Genomic DNA, 21,128 nt, shown 5'->3' with positions numbered 1-21,128 from the left:
GCCGTGATAAGTGATGATGTAATATTTGCTGCAAACTCTTGACCAAGATCATATTCTTTATTAGACAGCAGCAGAAAGGAAAAACACAAATAGAACTATTGGCAGAATTTAGGAATACTTGCCTAAGATCAAGGCCTTGATTTTGCCAGATGTTCTCCATAATTCGAATTATTTGAAGCGTGAGCATATCCTGGCGTAGGTCTGGATAAAAAAATGCATTATGTAAGGGATGAATTTTAGAAAACTGAATAGAGTTTTTACAACTTTATTTTTTGTTTTTTTTAATCAAATGTACAGTATTTTTTATTAAGATTACTTTAAAGACTGTTAAACCAGCTGATGTTAAAATCCAGTTTTAATCCAGAGATGCTGAGTTTAGGAATAACGTTTATAAACTTTGTGATAGGCACTATAGGGGACAGAAGCAGAGATCACCAAATATTATAGTCAGTTCTCAACTTCAACAAAATAACTTCATTTCTTGACCAAAAGAGAATATACCTATAGCAGTCACTGCATGTGCCTGTATACTCTGTGGCCAGGTAAAGGTAATTCTTTTGTGATACTATTAGATCAGAGTAAAAGAGAACAGGAACAAGCAACAATGTCCCTGCAAGGACTTCTCTCTTAAACAAAGCATCTACCTATTCCACCCAGGGTTTCATCAAGAAAACTGCAGGATCCCCAAATATTTAGTAGGAAGTTCAACCATGATGGCAGCATTGTTCCTTAGGCTGGAAATTCCCCTCTCCATTATTTCTCCTTCTATCTCCAATACTCTGTAAATCGATTGCCCTGCTCATCAGAATGGAAATGATGTGAGTTTTTGCCAGAAGTTTTCATACAAATATAAAGCACCAAATTCCTTCTTTAAAAAACAAAAAGAAATTTGCCCAGGAAAAAAATCAGTTGAGCATTGCTAAAATGTTATGTTATGAGCCACGGTAGCACAGTGGTTAGAGTGCATTACTGCAGGCTACTTCTGCTGCCTGCCGGCTGCCTGCAATTTAGCAGTTCAAATCTCACCAGGCTCACCAGACTCAGCCTTCCATCCTTCCAAAGTCGGTAAAATGAGGACCCTGATAGATGGGGGCAATATGCTGACTCTGTAAACCGCTTAGAGAGAGGGCTGTAAAGCACTGTGAAGTGGTATATAAGTGTAAGAGTGCAGAGAAGAGCAACAAAGGTGATTAGGGGACTGGAGGCCAAAACATATGAAGAATGGCTGCAGGAACTGTATGTCTAGTTTAATGAAAAGGATGACCAGGGGAGACTTGATAGCAGTCTTTCAATATCTCAGGGGTTGCCACAAAGAAGAGGGAGTCAAACTATTCTCCAGTGCACCTGAGGCACAACAAGAAGCAATAGGTGGAAACTAATCAAGGAGAGAAGCAACTTAGAACTGAGGAGAAATTTCCTGACAGAACAATTTATCAGTGGAACAACTTGCCTCCAGAAGTTATGAATGCTCCAACACTGGAAGTTTTTTAAGATGTTGGATAACCATTTGTCTAAAATGGTATAGAGTTTCCTGCCTAAGATGGTGATTGGACTAGAAGACCTCCAAGGTCCATTCCAACTTTGTTATTCTATTCTAAATTCTATTGCTATTTTCAAAATTAACAGAGGGCTCTCACATAGGAGAGAAACACATTTAAACTGTTCGATAGAAAAGAACAATCTCCTGCTCTGTGTGAAATCTTCACCTGATACCATTATGCTCAATAAGTATGAATAAATTTGGATTTAGAAGGGCAAGAAATACCTTCAGAAAATAATCTCAGATATATATCCTGGGATGCATAGGGATACCACTGTGTCAGTATCCAGATATCCATGTGAAATGAATTTTTATGCTGGGATATACACTCTGAATTGGAGTGTTTCAAGGCAGGATAGTGAAAACAACAATGTAGAAATTAGAACAAAATGTTTTTCTTTACCATCCCCATTTTTAAAGATGATCTCATTGTTCTGAAATAGCAGCTCAGACATAATATCTGGGTTTTCCCAATTAAGCCATAAGGGTCTTTTGGCAGAGGACATAATCCTGCATTCCTCAAGCCTACAAAGAAATAGATATTGGTTTAAACAAGTTTTGTTCCAGTAGACATGAATTATTACATTTCTGTAGAACCCTTAGAAGTAGATTAACTTTTCACTTCTAATGATCATTCTCTAATTATAATTTATAATGAAAATGTATCACTGTGAATTAGTTTTAACCACAAAATATATCCAATCTAAAGCAACACTGTCACTGTTCATGCCATGAACGAAAAACTGCATTGAAAAAGCCATTCTGAATTGAAGTTTATAGAAACATTTGTTGGACAATAATTTACAGAGATGCTTTTTTGAAGGAGTAGGTTTTCCTTAATTAAAATCAGCAAAAATCCCCATGAGATTGACTTCTGATTAACCCCACCTGATTTTGGAGTGATTTAGAATTTATTAGAATTTAACAGAATTTATAAAACAGTTATAAAGGGAATATCATACATTGCTAATGCTTTGATAAATTTAATTTTATATAATTGTATTTATTGCAATATTACATTGATATACTCTGCTACAGTGAAATAGTTTTGCAGAATACAGAACATAAAGGCACAAGTTTAATTTGATCCAACTTTGATCAATTAATCTGAATAGACACTCCAAAGCAAAAAAAATGTAATTTAATGTAGATAATCTAAATAAGGCATGTTATTTAGGTACAATATACACTATACTGCCAAAAGTATTTGTTCACCTGCCTTTACTCGCATATGAACTTATTGTAAGTGATATCCCATTCCTAATCCATAGGGTTCAATATGACTTTGGTCCACCCTATGCAGCTATAACAGCTTCAACTCTTCGGGGAAGGCTGTCCACAAGGTTCAGGAGTGTGTTTGTGGGAATTTTTGACCATTCTTCCAGAAGCGCATTTGTGAGGTCACACACTAATGTTGGACGAGTTTATGTGGCCTACCACTTCGTGGCTGAGTTGCTGTCGTTCCCAAACACTTCCACGTTCTTATAATACAGCTGACAGTTGACTGTGGAATATTTAGGAGCGTGGAAATTTCACAACTGGATTTGTTGCACAGGTGGCATCCTATCATAGTTCCACGCTGGAATTCACTAAGCTCCTGAGAGCAACCCATTCTTTCACAAATGTTTGTAAAAACAGTCTGCATGCCTAGGTACTTGATTTTATACACCTGTGGCCATGAAAGTGATTGGAACACCTGATTTTGATTATTTGGATGGGTGAGCGAATACTTTTGGCAATATAGTGTATGTGCGCAAAATGTTTTGAGCTTGCAACACATTCTTTTGACTTTATTTTTCCAAGTTTGAAACATTCCACATTTGAAATACTTTTACTTTTAATCAAAATCAAATTGTGCTGGACAAATTTATAAGTTAGTAATAGGAAAGATGCAAAAAAGCTAATTAAGAATCATAGGTTCAAAGAAATCAGCAATGATTGGTTTAATAACCTACCAGTATAGTTTCAGTTTTAATTGGTAGACTCTAGAATTTAACTATAATCTAGTCATGGAATGCAAAGTGAAATCTGTGTGTGATATAAGAAACATGGTGGTCAACCGATCATGAGATGTCTTTTCTAGGTCATTAAGACATCTATGCTGACTGAAAAGGGGGAAATTGAATCTTGGATGATAAGGAGCACACTGATTACTTTTTTCTAACTCTGAAAGTCTTAGTTATACCATCTCTTTCATGGTATCATTTCATTATTTGAAAGAAATAATAAAGATATTTCAATTGTTTTATTTATTTTAACACACAATTTTATTCATTTACTAGCTGGATACCCATGCTTCGTGATGAAGCTGTGTGATTGGGCTATGCAGGAGAAATTTGGTTCACAATCTGTTGGCTCAGTGATGGTCGGTGATTGAAACACATAGGGGAATATTGCTCCAGCAGCCTTGAGTCCGGAAGCAGTTCCATAGGTGGAAGACATAAACATTTTGGTGAGGTACTGATGTTTAGTACTCTAAGCAGCCCAAGACCGCTCCTGAGTGAAGGAGTGGAATATCTGCCAGTTTGAACTGAGGTAATGGAATGTGAGGCAACTGGCAGTTGGAACAGAGTTCTTTTCAGTGGGGAGAGGGAGTAGAACTCCTTAGCATCAGAGCGTGTTAATTACTTTATTAAAAATACTAATGATGTGATGGTCATTTTGAAAAATCCTTTCTTAGCAAGCACCTAGAAGCCAAGAGGAACATAGATGCCAAATTTCAAGTTTGTAGGCTTTACAGTTCTGGACATTTCATGATGAGTGAGTGGTATTTGGTATACAAAATGTAACAATTACTTTGTATCATCATTGGTTTCCTTATGCCAATAAATTTAATATTTTCTTGGGCCATCTTAATTCAACAGTCTTTGTCCTACAAGTTGCAAGATCAAATCAGGACGAAGAAAACAAAGTGAACTCATACTTTTAAGAATTCATATTTTGATACCATCCTGCTGATCCATTATTCACATTCCATATATATTCCTGGCTCAAATAATTTCTGGAAAGGAAACAATACCTCAGAGTTCCAAGCTGATGAGCAGGATTAAGAGGAGATATGAAGCCTTGAAGAGCATCCATGAAGTCCGGCCGCCTCATTTGCTCCACAAGGAATTTCATCTGTACCTGTTTAATGACAGCACTGAGTAGTTAATGATAGACCCATATATTTCAAAAGTTTTGCTTTTAGCATGAATACCAGCATGGTATTTGAAACATTTCAATGGGAGAAAAATACAGCAAATTCTACAAATGCTGCTTTCTAAATACATATAGTTGGAGCCAGTTTGCTATAATGGCTAAGGTGCTGACCTAGAAACCAGGCATTGATCAGTTCTAGTCCCCCCTTAGGCATGAAAGCTGACTGGGTGACCTTGGCCTAGTCATTCTCTTTTAGTCACCTTACAGGTTGTGGGGAAAATAGGAGTATATTCGCCACCTTGAGATACTTATAATGTACTAAAGGCAATGTGAAAATCTAATAATAAAATATAAAACATGCCACAATTTTAAACCTTATTTTGCTGATGCATAATTTTACCTTTTGTGTTTCATCCTTTTTCTCCTGCTTCAGGATATCTGTGAGGTTAATCAATTTTTCCATAGCTTCCACTTGTCGGCTCAAATGTTTTAGGTACATTCCACAAGCTCGGCAGTAGGAATCCAAGAGCAGACCAAATCTCTGGCTCACATTTTTATTGTGCATTTCAGACCTATACATAAGAATATCTTAGCTTAAGTAATGATATGGATTGCTAAAGGTGTTCATAAAACATATTCAATTTTATGTTATGATAATGGTTTAATATCACCAACTTTTTGGCATTTATTTTAGAGCCAAAAGAGTTACTGGAAGATCTTGTTTATCAAGTATATTTTCAATCATATAAAACATTAAAAAAAAACTATTTTAGCTTCTTAGTCACAAGATAGTTAAGCTTAGATTCCTTGTCTTTATAATACAAGGTATTATAATGTAATACTCTTTAAGGGAGATGGGTGGTTTAGAATGAATGAATGAAAATAATAATAATAATAATAATAATAATAATAATAATAAGACTTAAAAATCGAAATTCAACGACTATGGCACAAACCAGCAGTGGTAATTCCAGTGGTAATTGGCACACTGGGTGCTATTCCAAAAGCACTGGAATTACATTTAAAACAGTTAAAAATTGACAAAATCACCATCAGCCAAATGCAAAAAGCCGCACTGCTTGGATCTGCACGCATATTACGAAAATACGTTACGACGTCCTAGGCCCCTGGGTGGGGCCCGACTAGTAACCAATGCCAAATCCGGCGAAACAACTGGCCGCTGTGATACAATTGTATAATAATAATAATATAATAAATAATGAAATATGTGATCTGGCCATCGAAACTACAGAGCTATGGATGAAGCATGTAACAGTGATACCCATTGTCATCGGGGCACTTGGCACCATGTCCAAGAATTTTACAAGATACATCAACAAATTGCAACTTCCTGCAATAACACCAGCGGAACTGCAAAAAACTGTGCTACTCGGAACATCTTATATTTTAATAAGGTACTTGGTTGATACCTAGGACGCTGGTAGCAACCCGTATCAACCATTAGCACCAGTCACTGGTATTTGTAATGCATTTTTGAATGTTCAGTTGGCTGAGTTTCATGTTTAATGAATAAAGTATATAACAACAACAACAACAACAACAACAGATACCCATTGTCATCGGGGCACTTGATACAATGTCCAAGAATTTTATAAAATACATCAAGAAATTGCAGCTTTCTGCAATAATATCAGTAGAACTGCAAAAAACTGCGCTACTCAGAGCATCGTACATCTTAAGAATTTACTTGGTTGATACCTAGGATGCTGGCCGTTAGCACCAGTCAATGGTATTTGTAACACATTTTTAAATGTTCAGTTGATTTGAGTTTCATGTAAAAGAGATTAAGAACAACAACAATAATCTAAACTTACTTTAAATGCCAAAAGAAGAAGTGTCCTATTCTCTGATTAGTCAGTGCCTTTTTGAGTAAAAATCTTACCAAGAGGCTATCCAAGTACTGTTCATACTTCAGAACCTAGAGATAACAATGAAATTGAATTGTGATTGGCATTATCAGTATTTCTAAGGCTGGAACACTCCTGAGGACATCAGCAATGGGTATTTGTATACAGGTAGTCTTTGCTTAATGATGGTAATTGGGAGCATCTGCAACAATGTAATTCTAAGCCTGTTGTAAAGTGTCTTACGACACGTGGAAGTGGGGTCACTGTGATGGCAACAACTACGAAGACCTGACATAAGTCCCCCTCATTTACCACCATGAACAAGCGGTAATTCAATGAAGACATCCTGTACTATGTTTTCTAACCGATACCTTTAAGTAGGTATTGGGGTTTGGTTATTGGGTGGGCTAATGATTTAGGATTTTATCTCATTTTTTAATGATGCTCATTTGTAAACTGCAGACGCTTGCGTCTTGTGCAGTGGTAACTTTTCAGATAGCTGCCCATAAAACAGTTCTTTTCAGTTACATTTTTTCTTTGCTTTCCTCCTCTCATGAATTCCAAATCACTTTAAAAATTCCATAAGAAAAATTCTGTCATACTGTCCTTTGGGAAATTTCATTTAAGTATGCAGCTTTTGAATTCCTGTACATACGATAGAAGCACAGTTATTTCAAACAGAGCACAGTACCTGAACCAGCTGAATCAAATACTGAGAGAGTTTGTCATCTGTCAAGTATTTTTCCAAACACCGAATTGCAAAGGCTCGCATCATTGGATCTGGATAATTGCAGTCCAGAAGCTCCATTGCTTGCTCGGGCCTGATTTGAGGCCAGTCTTTTATCAAGCAGTACATCTGTGTGAGATACAGTAAGAGAGCAAAATTTTGACTACAGTCATGAAAACAACCTTCTGAGTCAGACCAAATTCTTCTCAGCTATTACCCTGTTTCCAACAATGGACTACCAGGTATTGTGAGAAGGGTAGAAAGAGGACATAAGTTAATGGCTGGCTTTTAGTCCATAAAACTTGGTAGCTAATGGTGCTCCATCTCTAAATATGGATGTTCTGCCCATTCAACAGGCCCAGTAGCCCCAGGGAATCTTATCATATTATCCCATATTGCATCAGATATAATATAATAGCATCTTACTATAATGAAACATTAAAGAAGTCCTGCTTAATAAACAAGTTTTTAAGGCATTTGTTCAGCAATAAACTTTTTACCTGGGCTACTTCATCCCTGGAATTCCATTTAACAGACAAAAGAAGTTTAGGTAGGATTTCAGGCATAGATACACAGTAGTGCCTGAAAAAGAAGACAGAGAGAAGTATATTGCACAAATAATTCTATGTATTACTTCTGTATGAAATCTATATGAATCAAGAAATAATATATTAAACTAAGGATAGTATTTTTAAAAAATTTTGTTTGAAAAGAACATTCTCAAATGTCAGAAGAATGAGTCTTAAAGCAGGACATAGGCCCATACTCCAGAAAAAATATATAGAATCAGTGTCATCAATATAATCTCAAAAGACCTTGGTGGCTTTAAGTAAAACATATTTAGATCACTTAATACATTTAAAACTTTAGGAATAATCTCCTGTTTTGAACTGGAACTGAACCCTATATATTAAGAGAACTAATATTTTGGTTAAACAAATGCAAATAGCACAAACTACTCTCGATACATTTTTTTTAAAATTTCTACGTTCAGGTGGTTTCTTTATTTATTAAGAAAAATTTTATGGCTGCCTAATTCACTCATAGTGACTCTGGGCAGTTTACAGAAATAAAATTCCGTATAAAAAACCTCTACCCAAGTTTGGGGCAGCTGAATCTGTGGTGGGATTCAAAATTTTTTACTACTGGTTCTGTGGGTATAGCTTGGTGGGCATGGCAGGGGAAGGATACTATAAAATCACCATTCCCATCCCACGGAAAGGTTACTACAAAATTCCCCTCTTCCTCCTGATCAGCCGGGACTCTGGAGGTAGAGAATAGATGGGGGCAGGGTCAGTCAGAGGTGGTATTTACCGGTTCTCTGAACTATTTAAAATTTCCGCTACTGGTTCTCCAGAACTGGTCAGAACCTGCTGAATATCACCTCTGAGCTGGATCATATCTAAGAACTATAGACATAGCTATGCTCTGTAATATCATTTACATACTGAAAAGCTGGTTGTTATACCTGTGGCTCCAAAGGAAGTCTTTTTCTTGTTCAGTTATTTCAGATAAGGGGTCTCTAGTACAGATAGCCCGGAGCTGCTCTTTGTCGTTGTCTCTTAACTCATTATCTCTAGCTATTCTGTTACTCTGTGGAAGAAAAGAATACATAGCATCATTCATATAATGAACACCTTGTTCAAATGCTGTTATTGCCAAAAAGGCTCAAAAAGACTTATTTTATCTTCTGAATCAGCGGACGGAAAACTGTGCTTGGGAATATTTCTGTTACAAGGTTTGTAATGGAAAAAGTGTTTCTTTGTTCAGCACTAAAGAATGTGCATGAAGTTCCAGAGATCTTCAAACAGGTTTTGATGCTTCCTCAAATGATTTAAAAATACAGCATTATAGACATAGATGATTTAATATTTTTTCCCACTATGATATAATTTGATGAACTAAAATCTGTGGGTTTCCCCCCATAAATCAATAAGCTTGCACATATTATTTTTTTTTAAAAAATGTTTATTTTAAATAAAAGTTATTCAATGACTTAATATGGAATATATCTAAAGAAGGGCAATTATATTAATGAGCCTGTTTAGAGTTTTCAATCAGGTGAGGACTCGGGTATACAGATAGTTACAATTTTATTGTTAGGTCACGACACTGAACTCATGCTATTAGTACTATACAATTTTGAATTTTACATTTTGAAGATGTAAAACAATTGTTATTTTATTTTGCTACCTAAAGAGGAGGTTGATAGCTATATTTCTATTCAAAAAGGACCTAGGAGTTTGCTGTGGCTCATTGTTCATGTTCTTAGCCCCAAGAAAACTAGAGAAGGAAAAAAAAAGTCCTCACCAGCCCTGCATGGTTGTAATTAAATCCTTGTTCTCGAGAAATAATCCAATTGGCATGTTCTTCTATTACTGACATGTCAGGAAACTTGACAGGACTGCTAAACCAATCAAATTCCAGTTCCAAACAAGGAGTTTCCTAAAGAGAAAACATGTTCTTTCATTTATAGACAGAAATAGCGTGAAAATACAAAACTTAAAATAACTAAAATGTTTAACTGTCTTAGATCATTAGTACTGCTTCTTGCATATAATCTTGTACAGAGAACATGAATGTATCTGTTGAAAGCTGAAGCAGGGATTTCTGCTCAATTCTTTTCATGCCAATTAGTTGGTGTTTATTTGTGTGCTACATGGAAGAGCCACGTAAATCCTGACTACGCCCAAAATAATATTTTACCACCTTATTACTGTAAAACAGAATGGTATGCAAATGAAAGTAAGTGAAGCATGGACAAAAATAAAGTTTAATTTAAGCAAAATTTAAAAATTAATTAAAATTAAATACAATTAATATTATTCTGCAGGTAGTTAACAATTTCTTTCTTCTGTAACTTTAAAAAAATAATGGTTCGCCTAACTTGAAAAGAAATGAGACCAACGAAATCTTTCAAAAGCTTTGAATCTATGATGGGATGTTTTACAGACAATTTTAGGAATTATGATCAAAACCTCTGATTTAAGACAATGAAGTATGCTAGAAATTGGCTTTAAATATTTTATTATAAACACAATAATGTGAAATCACAATTGCCAGTTCATTAGCGGGTATTAGCTTTCTGATGCATTGAATTTTTCCCAATAATTTTGAATGCTATTATGTATAGCAGAATAGTTTAAGTGCAGATCCAAGCAATGTGGCCTTTTGTAATTGATAGGTGGAAATTTTTTCAATGCATCAATTTCTTTAAGTGCCATCCAATTTGTTGTGGTAGAATACCTAGTATTGGGACCACCATGGTCATCTATTTATTTGTATCCTGCCTTTATTATTTTTATAAATAATTCAAGGTGGTGAACATACCTAATGTTCTTTCCTTTTCCTATTTTCCCACAACAACCACCCTTTAAGATGGGTTAGTCTGAGAGAGAGAGACTAACGTGTCCAAATTTGCCCACCTGGTTTTCATGCCTAAGGCAGGACTTGGACTCATGGTCTCCAACTTTCTAGCCTGCTGTCCTAACTACTAGTAGACCGAACTTCTCTCCAGTTATACCATAGTTTTTCACTTTGGATTTTCAGTACTTTTTGATCCTCTCCAATTCTTTGTCTTATACTCTACTCTCCCCTGGCTGCAAAGTCAGATGGTTGGACTGAGTTTGGCGTTTTTATCTATCTATTGAGTCATTATTATTATTATTTACCTTATTTGGGTTGGATCCGGTGACTCCAATAGGATTAAGAAGGTCTTCTAACCCATGGGGGACAGGCCACAGATTCAGAGCCATTTTGCCAGAAACAAGAGTGTCTGTGTAATCAAACATGTTAATATTTCCCCACGCCAATGGGCAGTGCTCCTTCAAAAGAGCAAATAATCAGTGTTTAGTCTCCTCTATTAGTAAGATATTGCAAACTCAGATTTTAAGGAAATAAACGAGGAAACATAAGTTACAGTACTATTTTTATCAATCAAGACAGTATAAATGTTGATATTTTTAAAACAACAGTTTGCCCTACATTTCTAATAGTCATGAGAAGAATTTTACCTCCTTTGCACCCTTTCTGCCTTTAACAGAGCAGATAGAAAGGCAAAGCCGAGCAGCGCGTGGAAGATCAAGTACAAGCATCTCATACTGCAGCCATTCATTCCATCTGAAAGAGATATGTTTATTGCCAAATATTTTTCAATGACATGGTAAATCAAAAATTGGTAACAAAGATTTTTAGCCATTACTGATTATTTCCTGGGTACAACTGCTTATTTAGCTATTCTAATGGGGCAGGTACAGCACAATCAGTGGTCATCTGGAAAGTCCTAAAGAGCTTAGGGCAGAGGTGTCAAACTTGCGTCATAACATCATCATTGTGTGACTTATCACGACTCCACCCTCTCGCTAAACTGGGTGTGGGTGTGGCCAGCGCATGATGCATCTGGCCCGTGGGCTGAGAATTTGACACCCCTGGAAAGGCTATTCTGAACATTCCATTTTGAATGCAGCTCTGTTAGAGCTAGCCAGAATGCCCTATGCCATTATCAAAACTGAGCATGGTACACTTTCCCCCTTATTTATGCCAATTAGAGAGAGTAAAGGAGACAGATTTCAGCTTCAGAGTTAACAGATGGCTATACTGCACTTGCACAAAGCATAATGTAGGAATTGTATAATCCCAGGAAGAGGCATTCTAACACTTGTTCAAAGAAATTAACTACACGAAAACAAACTATCCAGATAATGGTCATGGGCAGTAAAGATATTCCTTAGCTTTTGACCTCAGTTGGGACTAGAATTTCTATTGCTAAGTCACTTTATGCCAGTCATAAAGTGCAATGTCATGAGACAAATTCACTCTTTATCAGCAAGGGAATAAATTACCTAAGCATACTCTTGATAGAGAAAATTTGAATGTCATCGTCTGGATTTGCTCATATAAAAAATATCAAATTAAGCACAAACGTTAGTTGACATTAAGTGAAAAAGTAGCATGCCAAAACATGCCATCCATCCTTCTACACTTGAATATAAGTAAACATATCATGATGTGCTCTCTCAATACAAAGGGTTAGTTTCCTTTTCTTTATTTCATTTGTATCATTTACCTGGGATTGGAACAAGGTACTCTTTGAGTATTTACATTATCACATAAAGGCTCTCCTCCATGATAGATACCAGTTCGGACATAAATCTGAAAAAAGTATAAACATAATCATAGAGGCGCTAAAAATTGACACTGGTTCAAGAAAAGCAAAATGTACAAAATGTACAATCAATTGATTGATTATATTTATGTTTATTTTATTTCTTTATTTGTATCCTGCATGTAATATTTTTATAAATAACTCAAGGCAATTAAGAGCAACTTTCAAATTAAATAGAATTAGCAAGTACAGGCCAATAAAAATGTTTTCTTTTAACAGAAGAATTAGCAAAATTACTTTTTTTTATATTGCAAATCCACCACATTTAAGACTAAATGCAAGCATTAAAATTCTGCAGAATAAAATCAAGGCCCTGTGTAAAAGTTTACCGAATTTCTGATATAGTTCAAACTTGGATGAGTATCCAAAGAAAAAAGAAGTTTGTAACAAAAAGTATTTTAAGATGATCCAAGTGGTAAACCAAAACACATAAATTTCAATAAGAGGGACCCATGACACCCTCATCAGAACATTTACTAATCAACTTCCATTTCTGATTGGATTGTTTTTGTTAAGATAGTCCACAGAGAGTTCAGAATCAGAACATATTTTTATGTTGCTAATCAAGAACACAACGATCATACCCACACATCTAGTGTTCCTCTCCTACCTACCTTGTCAATGTCCCGAATATTTACATTTACATAAGTAGCACAGAGAATCTTAATTCTCAGATGACTGTTAATAGCCCAGAGAGATTTGGCAGAAGCTTCCCCATTCATGTAAGGAGTAGCTGTAGATATACGCCTAGAATAAGATGGCATTGCAAAAGTATCCAATGGCAGTTGGGCGTAGAGACTCTCTTTAGTCATCAGCATCAAATTCGGCATTCGGCCAAGCATGATACAGCTCCGAATATACTGAAATAGGTAAGCAGAACAAAACAAAAGCACAATGACTATCCTGGACATACCTCTTCTGAATCATCTTTACGTAGCTAGGAAGTTCACAATGTCAGCACTGTTAAGATTTTGCTATTTAGGGCCAAAAGGTAACACAACACCAGCATCTAATGAAGCTAACATGCAACACTCAGGCTAAGGTTAAATAAAGTGTTACCATTTTATTTCAAACAGTTGACCTGTCAGGCACTGGAGTCAGTAAGATTGATTTCCACTATATAACAATACATTATATTAAGTAAGTAAAATATTCAAAATTTCCCAGTAAACCTGCTAAATAACACACACATAAAAATAGTTCCAGAGCATTGCATTTTACACCTGATACATTTTTCTTATTTACACAAGTCTGTTTTCCCACAATTCCCCGACTCCATCTTGGATGAATGACATTAATTATGAAAATATACTTGATATTCACTTACCTTATACTGACTCAGTGGATGTTTTTCTAACAAATACTCGTCACAGCCACAGACTTTTAAAATATACTTCCCCTGGTACTCCAGCACACAGAGTTTCAGCTGTTCTGACGATAGCAACATACTACGTGTTTTTTTCCTGATTGCTTCAGCAATTACTTGTTCTGGCACATAATCGTGATTGATTTTTAAGGTGTACTTCTGTTTGTCATTGTTGGGGGAGACTATAACCCAAATCACTACTATTATTTGACCTGAAAGAAAAGAAATGTGGTTTGGATTGCATTAGGTATCATACCATGGAACAGCAGACAGAAGGAAAAAGCTCTGCTCCTTTTAAGTTATTCTACATCATACATATCCTAAAATTAAAACAAAACAAAAAATGAACAGACCTAAAGCACTAAATACCATCCATCTTTTTCTGATATAATGGTAACAATTAGGTTTTAGAAACATGAATAAAAAGGCTATAAGGCAACAGGATTATAAATTGCCAAACTGATATACTGTAGCAGGGTGAGAGGCAGAAATCAGTGAAAGGGCTTGGAGAGATTCCGGCTGTATCAGCAGTAATAGCAGGAGGCAGGTGAGATGGAGGATCCTAGGACCCAGAGGTGCTGCACCTTTTCTGGTTCTGGAACAGGCAGCACAGGAAGGAGGGAGAAAGACAAATTGCTGTTGCAGAACAGAAAGAGTCAGTTTGGACAGGAAGGAGAACTGATTGTATCAAGTCAAGTTTCTCCTTTTGTTTAAAGTTGTACCAGCAACATGCAAATAAATTTAACAGGCAGGGAGGAGATATGGGGTGGGGGTGGTGGGGGAGAGGGGAGAAAGGCAAAGGGGAAGGATGTCTACAATCTTGCTACAACATTTCAATTCCACTTAGAAAACAACAGCTGAATTCATTGGTGGTTTACTATACAATAAATAACAAAAACTTCTGGAAACTTTTGTGATTATTATTAATTTGAGAAGAAATGGTTACACCAAACAAATAAAGGTGTATCTTTAAAATAAACTATTTGTACTGAACAGATTACTCTGATGTGAGAGCAACGTACATCAAATAAAATCTATTATGGACACAGACCAGCGTGGTGTGCGCTTCAAAGTTTGCTTTACAATTTACAGTACAAATTCATAAAGTATCATCCCAATTCTCTGAAATGCTGAAACAATTAATTAGTGCATTTTCTTTACCTTTATCAAGTTTATTGTATATATGCTTTGGTAGATCAGATGATTCTATGTTTGGGGGACAGACGTACAAGGCTCTACTATGGGGAGCATTAGCATCTCGTAGTTCTACTGCTTCTTTGCAAACGTTAAGAATGTTTCGTCTGAAATCCTGAACTTCTGGATCCTTTACCAAGTCAAATTCACAAACGGGCATGCCAATAGCAAAACCTAAAAAGAAAAACACCTCCTTTGAGACAGTGCTAGAGTGCAAGGCTTCACCATCCCATCTCAAAACCTGCTGGAGATTGGACAAAACCCAGCTCTGGGCTTGAATATCAAGCATGTTGCAACTATCTCCAGGAAGTACCCCAAGAACTGGGGCTGGTTCTTCAGTTCCGTGACCCGTCAAAACCGCGGAGGACAAAATCGCGATCGACGAAAGCGCGCATGTGACGTCATCACAGCGCGACGAAAAAAATTAAAAATTGAAATAAAATTAAAATTAAAGCAAGCCGATTCACATAAAGGTAAGGGTTAGGTTTAGGGTTAGGTTAAGGGTTAGGTTTAGAGCGTTAGCGTTACGTTTAACGTTAGGTTAAGGGTTAGCGTTAGGTTTAGCGTTACGTTAATGGTTAGGTTTAGGGTTAGGTTTAGGGTTAAGTTTAGGGTTAGGTTTGGGGGGGTTAGGGTAAGGTTTTCGCTTTATTTTTACATTTTTTGATCACAGCGCGATGTTTTCGTCGCGCTGTGATGACGTCAAATGCGCGCTTTCGTCGAGCGCGATTTTGTACTCTGCGGTTTTGTGGTGGAACCCTTCAGTTCAAGCTACTGTGTTACCCTGAAAATAAGAAGGGGTCTTATTTTCTTTTGACCTCCGAAATAAGCGCTTGGCCTTATTTTAAGAGAGGTCTTATTTTTTTTTTTGAGGTGCAGGAGACCCCTTAACCTCAGCCCGTGGATCAGCTGATCCAGAAAGGGCCGGACGTTCTGTTTCTGTTTCACACTCTTGCCAGCCCTAGCCTCGCTGGGCCTGCTGCTTTTTTTGCGGCCGCCACTAAGAGAAGGGGTGCAGTAGCTAGGGTTTGCAGGAGCGGCCTCTGCGAGGCCATTCCACATGGACGGCAGTTGCATGTGGGGCATGTTCCTCCCCTCCCCAGTAAATGGCGGGGACTGGCTGCACATGCATTTAAGTATTTTAGGGGAGACCGATTGGGCTTATTATCCAGGGAGGTCTTATTTTCATCGAAACAGGATAGATGTGAAATGTGTCCCCCCTGTTGTGCTAATCCAGTTGTTTTAAGCAAGATGTGTTAAAAAAACAACAGGAGCCTAGCTGAAACAAAATGTTGAACCATAAACATGGCTTAGAATACATTAAGAGCTGCAATCACACATCTTGTTAAGAGCCAAAAGCAAACCACATTTCCCTTCAATATGGGATGGTTCCAGGACTGCGATGACAACAGGTTCATTTACCATATTTTTCGGAGTATAAGACGCACTTTTTTTCCTCAAAAGAGGCTGAAAATCTGGGTGCGTCTTATACATCGAATACAGCATTTTTTGCCTCCTGAAGCCGCCCCCCCCTCACCAAAATGGCCGTGCCTAGCCTTATGGAGGCTTTCAGACAGCTCCTGGGGGCTGGGGAGGGCAGAAATAAGCAAAAAATGGGCCACTTTTTGCCCCCCCCCCCAGCAGCATTCTATAAGCCTCTATAAGGCTATGCATGCAATTTGTTTGACAAAAAAACCTGCCTGTTTTCTCAAAAAAATGGGCCCTTTTGGCTCTTCTCCCCCCTCCCAGGAGCACTCTGCAAGCCCCCCAAGGCTATTCATGCCTTTTATTTGAAAAAAAAAATGGGCCCGTTTTCTTGAAAAATAGGCCTTTTGGGGGAGGTTTGCAAAGAGCAAAAACTTTTTTTCCCTTTCAGAAAGCTCTTTAGAGTGGTTGATGAGAATTACATTGATCAAGTGCTGTGCCAGCAGAAACAAGTCTTAGGTGCTGCAGGTTTTCAGTGATTTCCTTCTCCAGCACATGGATAAATACACCTGGAAACATCTACCTACCTACCTACTCTCTCTCTCCCTCCCTACCTACTGTATTTCTCTCTATCCCTCTAACAACCTACCTACCTACTTTCTCTCTCCCTACCTACCTACTGTATTTCTCTCTCCCTCTCTATCCCTCTATCTACCTACTGACCTATCTACTCTCTCTCTCTCCCCCCCACCTACTGTATTTCTCCGTCTCTATCCCTCTATCTACCTACCTACTTTTTTAAAAAAATTGCCTCTTCAAAACCTTGGTGAGTCTTATCCGGTGCGTCTCATACTCCGAAAAATACGGTAATCAAAAGTGGTATGATTTGTTCTATTTTGGGGATAAATTAAAAGAGTTTGGATGCCACCACTCCGATAAGATACATTTGGTGTGCTTTCAGTATCTATGGAAATTCTCAGTCATCCAGATCATGGCTATCCTAAAGGTGCTTTTTCAAAAGGGAACTAGACTTTCTTGGGGTTTTTTTTTCTTTGAAGACATTTTGCTTCTCACCCAAGAAACTTCTTCAGTTCTATTCTTCTAGTGGTGTTATCTTTTCTCTTATCAGTCAATTTTTCCTTAACATAGGAACTTAGAATTGGAAGAGAGGGGAACTGGCATCCTGTCTCCCTTTTACTCAGAGGATCTAATAGTATATGGACCCTGCTGTTATGTGGACAGAAAACATGGGGAAATTGTTTCTGTTTGGATATACAGGACATAATGCTTCTTTACAGCTTTATGCAGGTTGTCCTTGACTTACAACTGTCATTAATAAATGTTCAAAGTTATAATAGTCATGAAAAAGATGCTCACAAAGCATCACATCCTTATCACATGGCCACATTTGGGATGCTTGACAAGCAGCCCCCTTTTATGACTGGTTGCCGTGTCTATCACATGACCACAACTTGTGCTCTTTTTCCAGAGTGCAGCAAAAATGCCAATTTGGGAGGATGGATTCACTTAGTGACCACGTGATATGCATAATGAATGTGTAATTCAGACTTATGACCATGCGATTCATTTAATCACCTCTGTGAATATGGTAAAAATATTGAGTCTAGATCATGTGGGCACCCCGACTTATAACTGCAATGACTTACAACCAAAAGTCCAGTCCCAAATATGGTCCTACGTTGAGGACCATCTGTAGTCTTCTTTGTTCCAGGAGGCACCGATTTCCCCTACCTGGTTCCCCTCCCCCAGATAACTCTTTATTTATCTTAATAGTTATTCTAAAAGTTGGCTCATATGAAAGGAAGGATAAAAGCAAGAAGTGGTGCATAACAAATTAAGTTTTGGTTGTATGTTAAAAGACTGTTTTATTACTGGAAGGGGCAAAACAATCTTTTTAAGTTACTGAGCACATCAGTTTTAGAAGTGTATAATTACAGCAACTGACGTGAGCGAATTGCAGATTCACCCAATGACTATCGGGTCCGGTTGATCACAAAACAACCATTTATTCCCCAACCTTTGCAATATTTCTTTATTATTTAAACATATTTTTTTCTTACTTTGAGGGCCAGTAAGCACACACCTAAACAAAACATTTGATTTAAATCACTCAACTTTTAAATTTTCTTATGTGGTTACTATATTTTTAAGCTAGTCCAAACTGTAGTTTCTGGGCATATTTTCAAAATTATTTACAATACTAAAAATGGAATCAAAAATATAAATAAAAGTACCCGCCACCTAGGACTGCAAATAACTCGAGTATATGCACAGACAGCTCCATATGAAAGGAAATCTTCCTTGATATATTCTTGCCCCAAGTAATTTAAAGATTAGCACCTCCCCTCATCTTAGATAGTTCAAACAACTGTAGTTTCTGGGCATATTTTCAAAATTATTTACAATACTAAAAATAAAAGTGCTAGAAGACTGGCAGTCAACACAGTTGAGGAAGCATTCGAACATGTCCTAAATTATTATTTTGTATGCATGACAATGCAGAGAGTGTATCTCCTCACCCAATTAAAATCAGGTGAAAGGTCATTCAATCACAATTCCCGAAAACTAGCAGTGCCTATCATATGAATCATCTCTCCCTGAGGTTGGAGGGAAGTGAGGCACCTTTCTTTACAAGTATTTTAAATTGCATGCAGTAAATCATTATACATAGGTGCTGTAAACAATAAATCATATTTATAGTTGCAATAAATAAAGAGAGATCAAGCCTCACCAATTTCTCGATTCAGAATTTTTTCTTCTCTGTTGCCCACTGGTTCTATCACTTTTAAAAAAGGCTGGAAGAGTCGCAGATCACACAATCGCCGGGTTTCATCAAAGAATTCTTCTCTTTCTGCTTCTTGGGTAACACTTACAAAAATGTAAGATGACTCGTCTTGAAGGAGCTGATAGAGAGGGTATTTTCTAGCTTCTTTAAAGAGTTCATGTTTAATATTTAACAAGGTGGCCTCACGGAGGCATTCTAAAGTCACTATCATACCGTTAGGTAGAAGACATTCTACTAGGATTTTGGGGGGCATTAAGTGCATGCCCCATAATTCACCGGATGATGGTCGTGGAGGCATTTTGTTAGGCCTTTTCTTTGAATACTATCAAAAAACTATGATTGTAGATTCCTGTAGGAAAGACTAAGTAAAGATAAATAGGTTTATGTGTGTTTTCACAATCACAATTTATTTCATATCACACCTTCAGAACTATGCACTGCAACAACAAATACAAGATTTGTCAACAATTTGCCTTCCAGTCTGCATAATTAGGTTAATTGAACCACCTACGGCTCATTGGAAAATTAATAATATTGCAAACTACGTTTGACTAGGAGCACGTTTGCAGGGACAAAGTATTTCACCATGCCTAACGGGGACCTAAAAACCCACCCAACAGAAAATAGGAAACAGAAATGGCAGCACTCAAAGATGGACAAATTTGCCAGATAGAGAGTTTAACAGAACAGAAAGATAGAGCAATCAGGTATTAATTAATTACCATATTTTTCACTCCATAAGACGCACTTTCTCCCCCTCAAAAGTGGGTGGAAATGTCTGTGCATTGGTGCCTTTGGTGAAGAGCAGCCGGGCTGTGGCAGCAGGGTCCTTTTACAGTGCTAAACCCCACCTCTTCTGTCTTTATCATTGCCCGCCTCCTCTGGCTCTTTTCTGCAGTGCAGGAGTCAATAGGCAGAGCTGGCACATGAGGACACCTATCTGTGGTCCTCTCAGACTCCGCCTGATTTTTTTTCTTATTTTTCTCCCCTAAACCTGTGTGCGTCCTATGGCCAGGTGTGACTTATAGTGTGAAAAATACGGTACATTAGTTATATAATTAATTAAATTTATCTCCCCATGGTTCAGGCAACTCTTTGCGGCAAAATCCACAATTATAAATATAAAAATGAATTAAAGTTACAAAAATGGAAACAAGCTTAAACAAGAAGGGTTTGGAAAGGAGAGGCAGACCCCATGCCAGTTGGCATAGGCAGGTTTTAAGGCTTATCCTGAAGGCTGAAAGAGGAAAACAGTTATTTTGTCAGAAGTTAAATGTGACACAGTTCTGGCCATAAACAGATTTTGGAACAAAAGTTAGAATCCGGCCAGTTTACCATGACATACATTTGTTGCACTGGATAAGATTCTCTCCTCCCTTATCCAATACCTCCTCCAATGATAGCTTAATCAGCAACCTGAGTCACTGGATAAAAATATAGTATGTTTTAGTTTTTAATTCTTTTGCTATAATTATATCTGTATTTGAATAAAGTAAACCCCTTAAAGATTTACTTAAAAATTATATTTTTAATAAAGTAACAAGGAAATTTGACTAGATTTGCATTTGGTAAACTCATATGTTCTTAAATTCATAGTTTTTTGCTCTGGGAGAGAACCTTGTTCGTGCTATACACACATGGGATAGTTCTCATACATACAGTGCACATGCAAACCCACTTTAACAGACCCTCCCATTCATGGAAATTTTAAATTTAAGTCTCTCCAGTTAGACCTTGATCACTCTAGCACACTTTGCAAAGCAGGTCTCAAGGTAATTCAGGTTTGAGAATTTCTGCACTAACAAATAAAAGTACATAAGACTAATGTAAATTGAAAAGTGGATCCTCTTTAAAAATGCAAAGGATTGAAATATTTTGAATTCAACAAAGGCAAAGT

General features: G+C 37.1%; 1 protein-coding gene across 2 annotated transcripts in view; it reads right to left on the bottom strand.

Moving 5' to 3' along the window:
* The window catches only part of PIK3CA (phosphatidylinositol-4,5-bisphosphate 3-kinase catalytic subunit alpha), a 43,582-nt gene that overhangs the window by 7,481 nt on the left and 14,973 nt on the right, over nucleotides 1–21,128 (bottom strand). For both annotated transcript variants that reach the window (XM_032225255.1, XM_032225256.1), the window contains 16 exons: nucleotides 19,178–19,592; nucleotides 14,968–15,174; nucleotides 13,768–14,018; nucleotides 13,055–13,300; nucleotides 12,342–12,427; nucleotides 11,290–11,395; nucleotides 10,948–11,100; nucleotides 9,587–9,721; nucleotides 8,745–8,869; nucleotides 7,777–7,858; nucleotides 7,241–7,405; nucleotides 6,517–6,620; nucleotides 5,082–5,253; nucleotides 4,560–4,666; nucleotides 1,944–2,065; nucleotides 123–201 (listed from right to left, as the gene is read on the bottom strand). In XM_032225255.1, coding sequence (XP_032081146.1) covers nucleotides 123–201; nucleotides 1,944–2,065; nucleotides 4,560–4,666; nucleotides 5,082–5,253; nucleotides 6,517–6,620; nucleotides 7,241–7,405; nucleotides 7,777–7,858; nucleotides 8,745–8,869; nucleotides 9,587–9,721; nucleotides 10,948–11,100; nucleotides 11,290–11,395; nucleotides 12,342–12,427; nucleotides 13,055–13,300; nucleotides 13,768–14,018; nucleotides 14,968–15,174; nucleotides 19,178–19,529 — 2,492 coding nt within the window. In that variant the 5' untranslated portion in view covers nucleotides 19,530–19,592. The remainder of the gene's footprint in view (nucleotides 1–122; nucleotides 202–1,943; nucleotides 2,066–4,559; nucleotides 4,667–5,081; nucleotides 5,254–6,516; nucleotides 6,621–7,240; nucleotides 7,406–7,776; nucleotides 7,859–8,744; nucleotides 8,870–9,586; nucleotides 9,722–10,947; nucleotides 11,101–11,289; nucleotides 11,396–12,341; nucleotides 12,428–13,054; nucleotides 13,301–13,767; nucleotides 14,019–14,967; nucleotides 15,175–19,177; nucleotides 19,593–21,128) is intronic.

The sequence above is a fragment of the Thamnophis elegans genome, chromosome 10 (genome assembly GCF_009769535.1).
Source record: "Thamnophis elegans isolate rThaEle1 chromosome 10, rThaEle1.pri, whole genome shotgun sequence".
NCBI lineage: Eukaryota > Metazoa > Chordata > Lepidosauria > Squamata > Colubridae > Thamnophis > Thamnophis elegans.
Note: the sequence above shows the minus strand (reverse complement) of the source record. Positions and strands in the feature narration are given on the sequence as shown.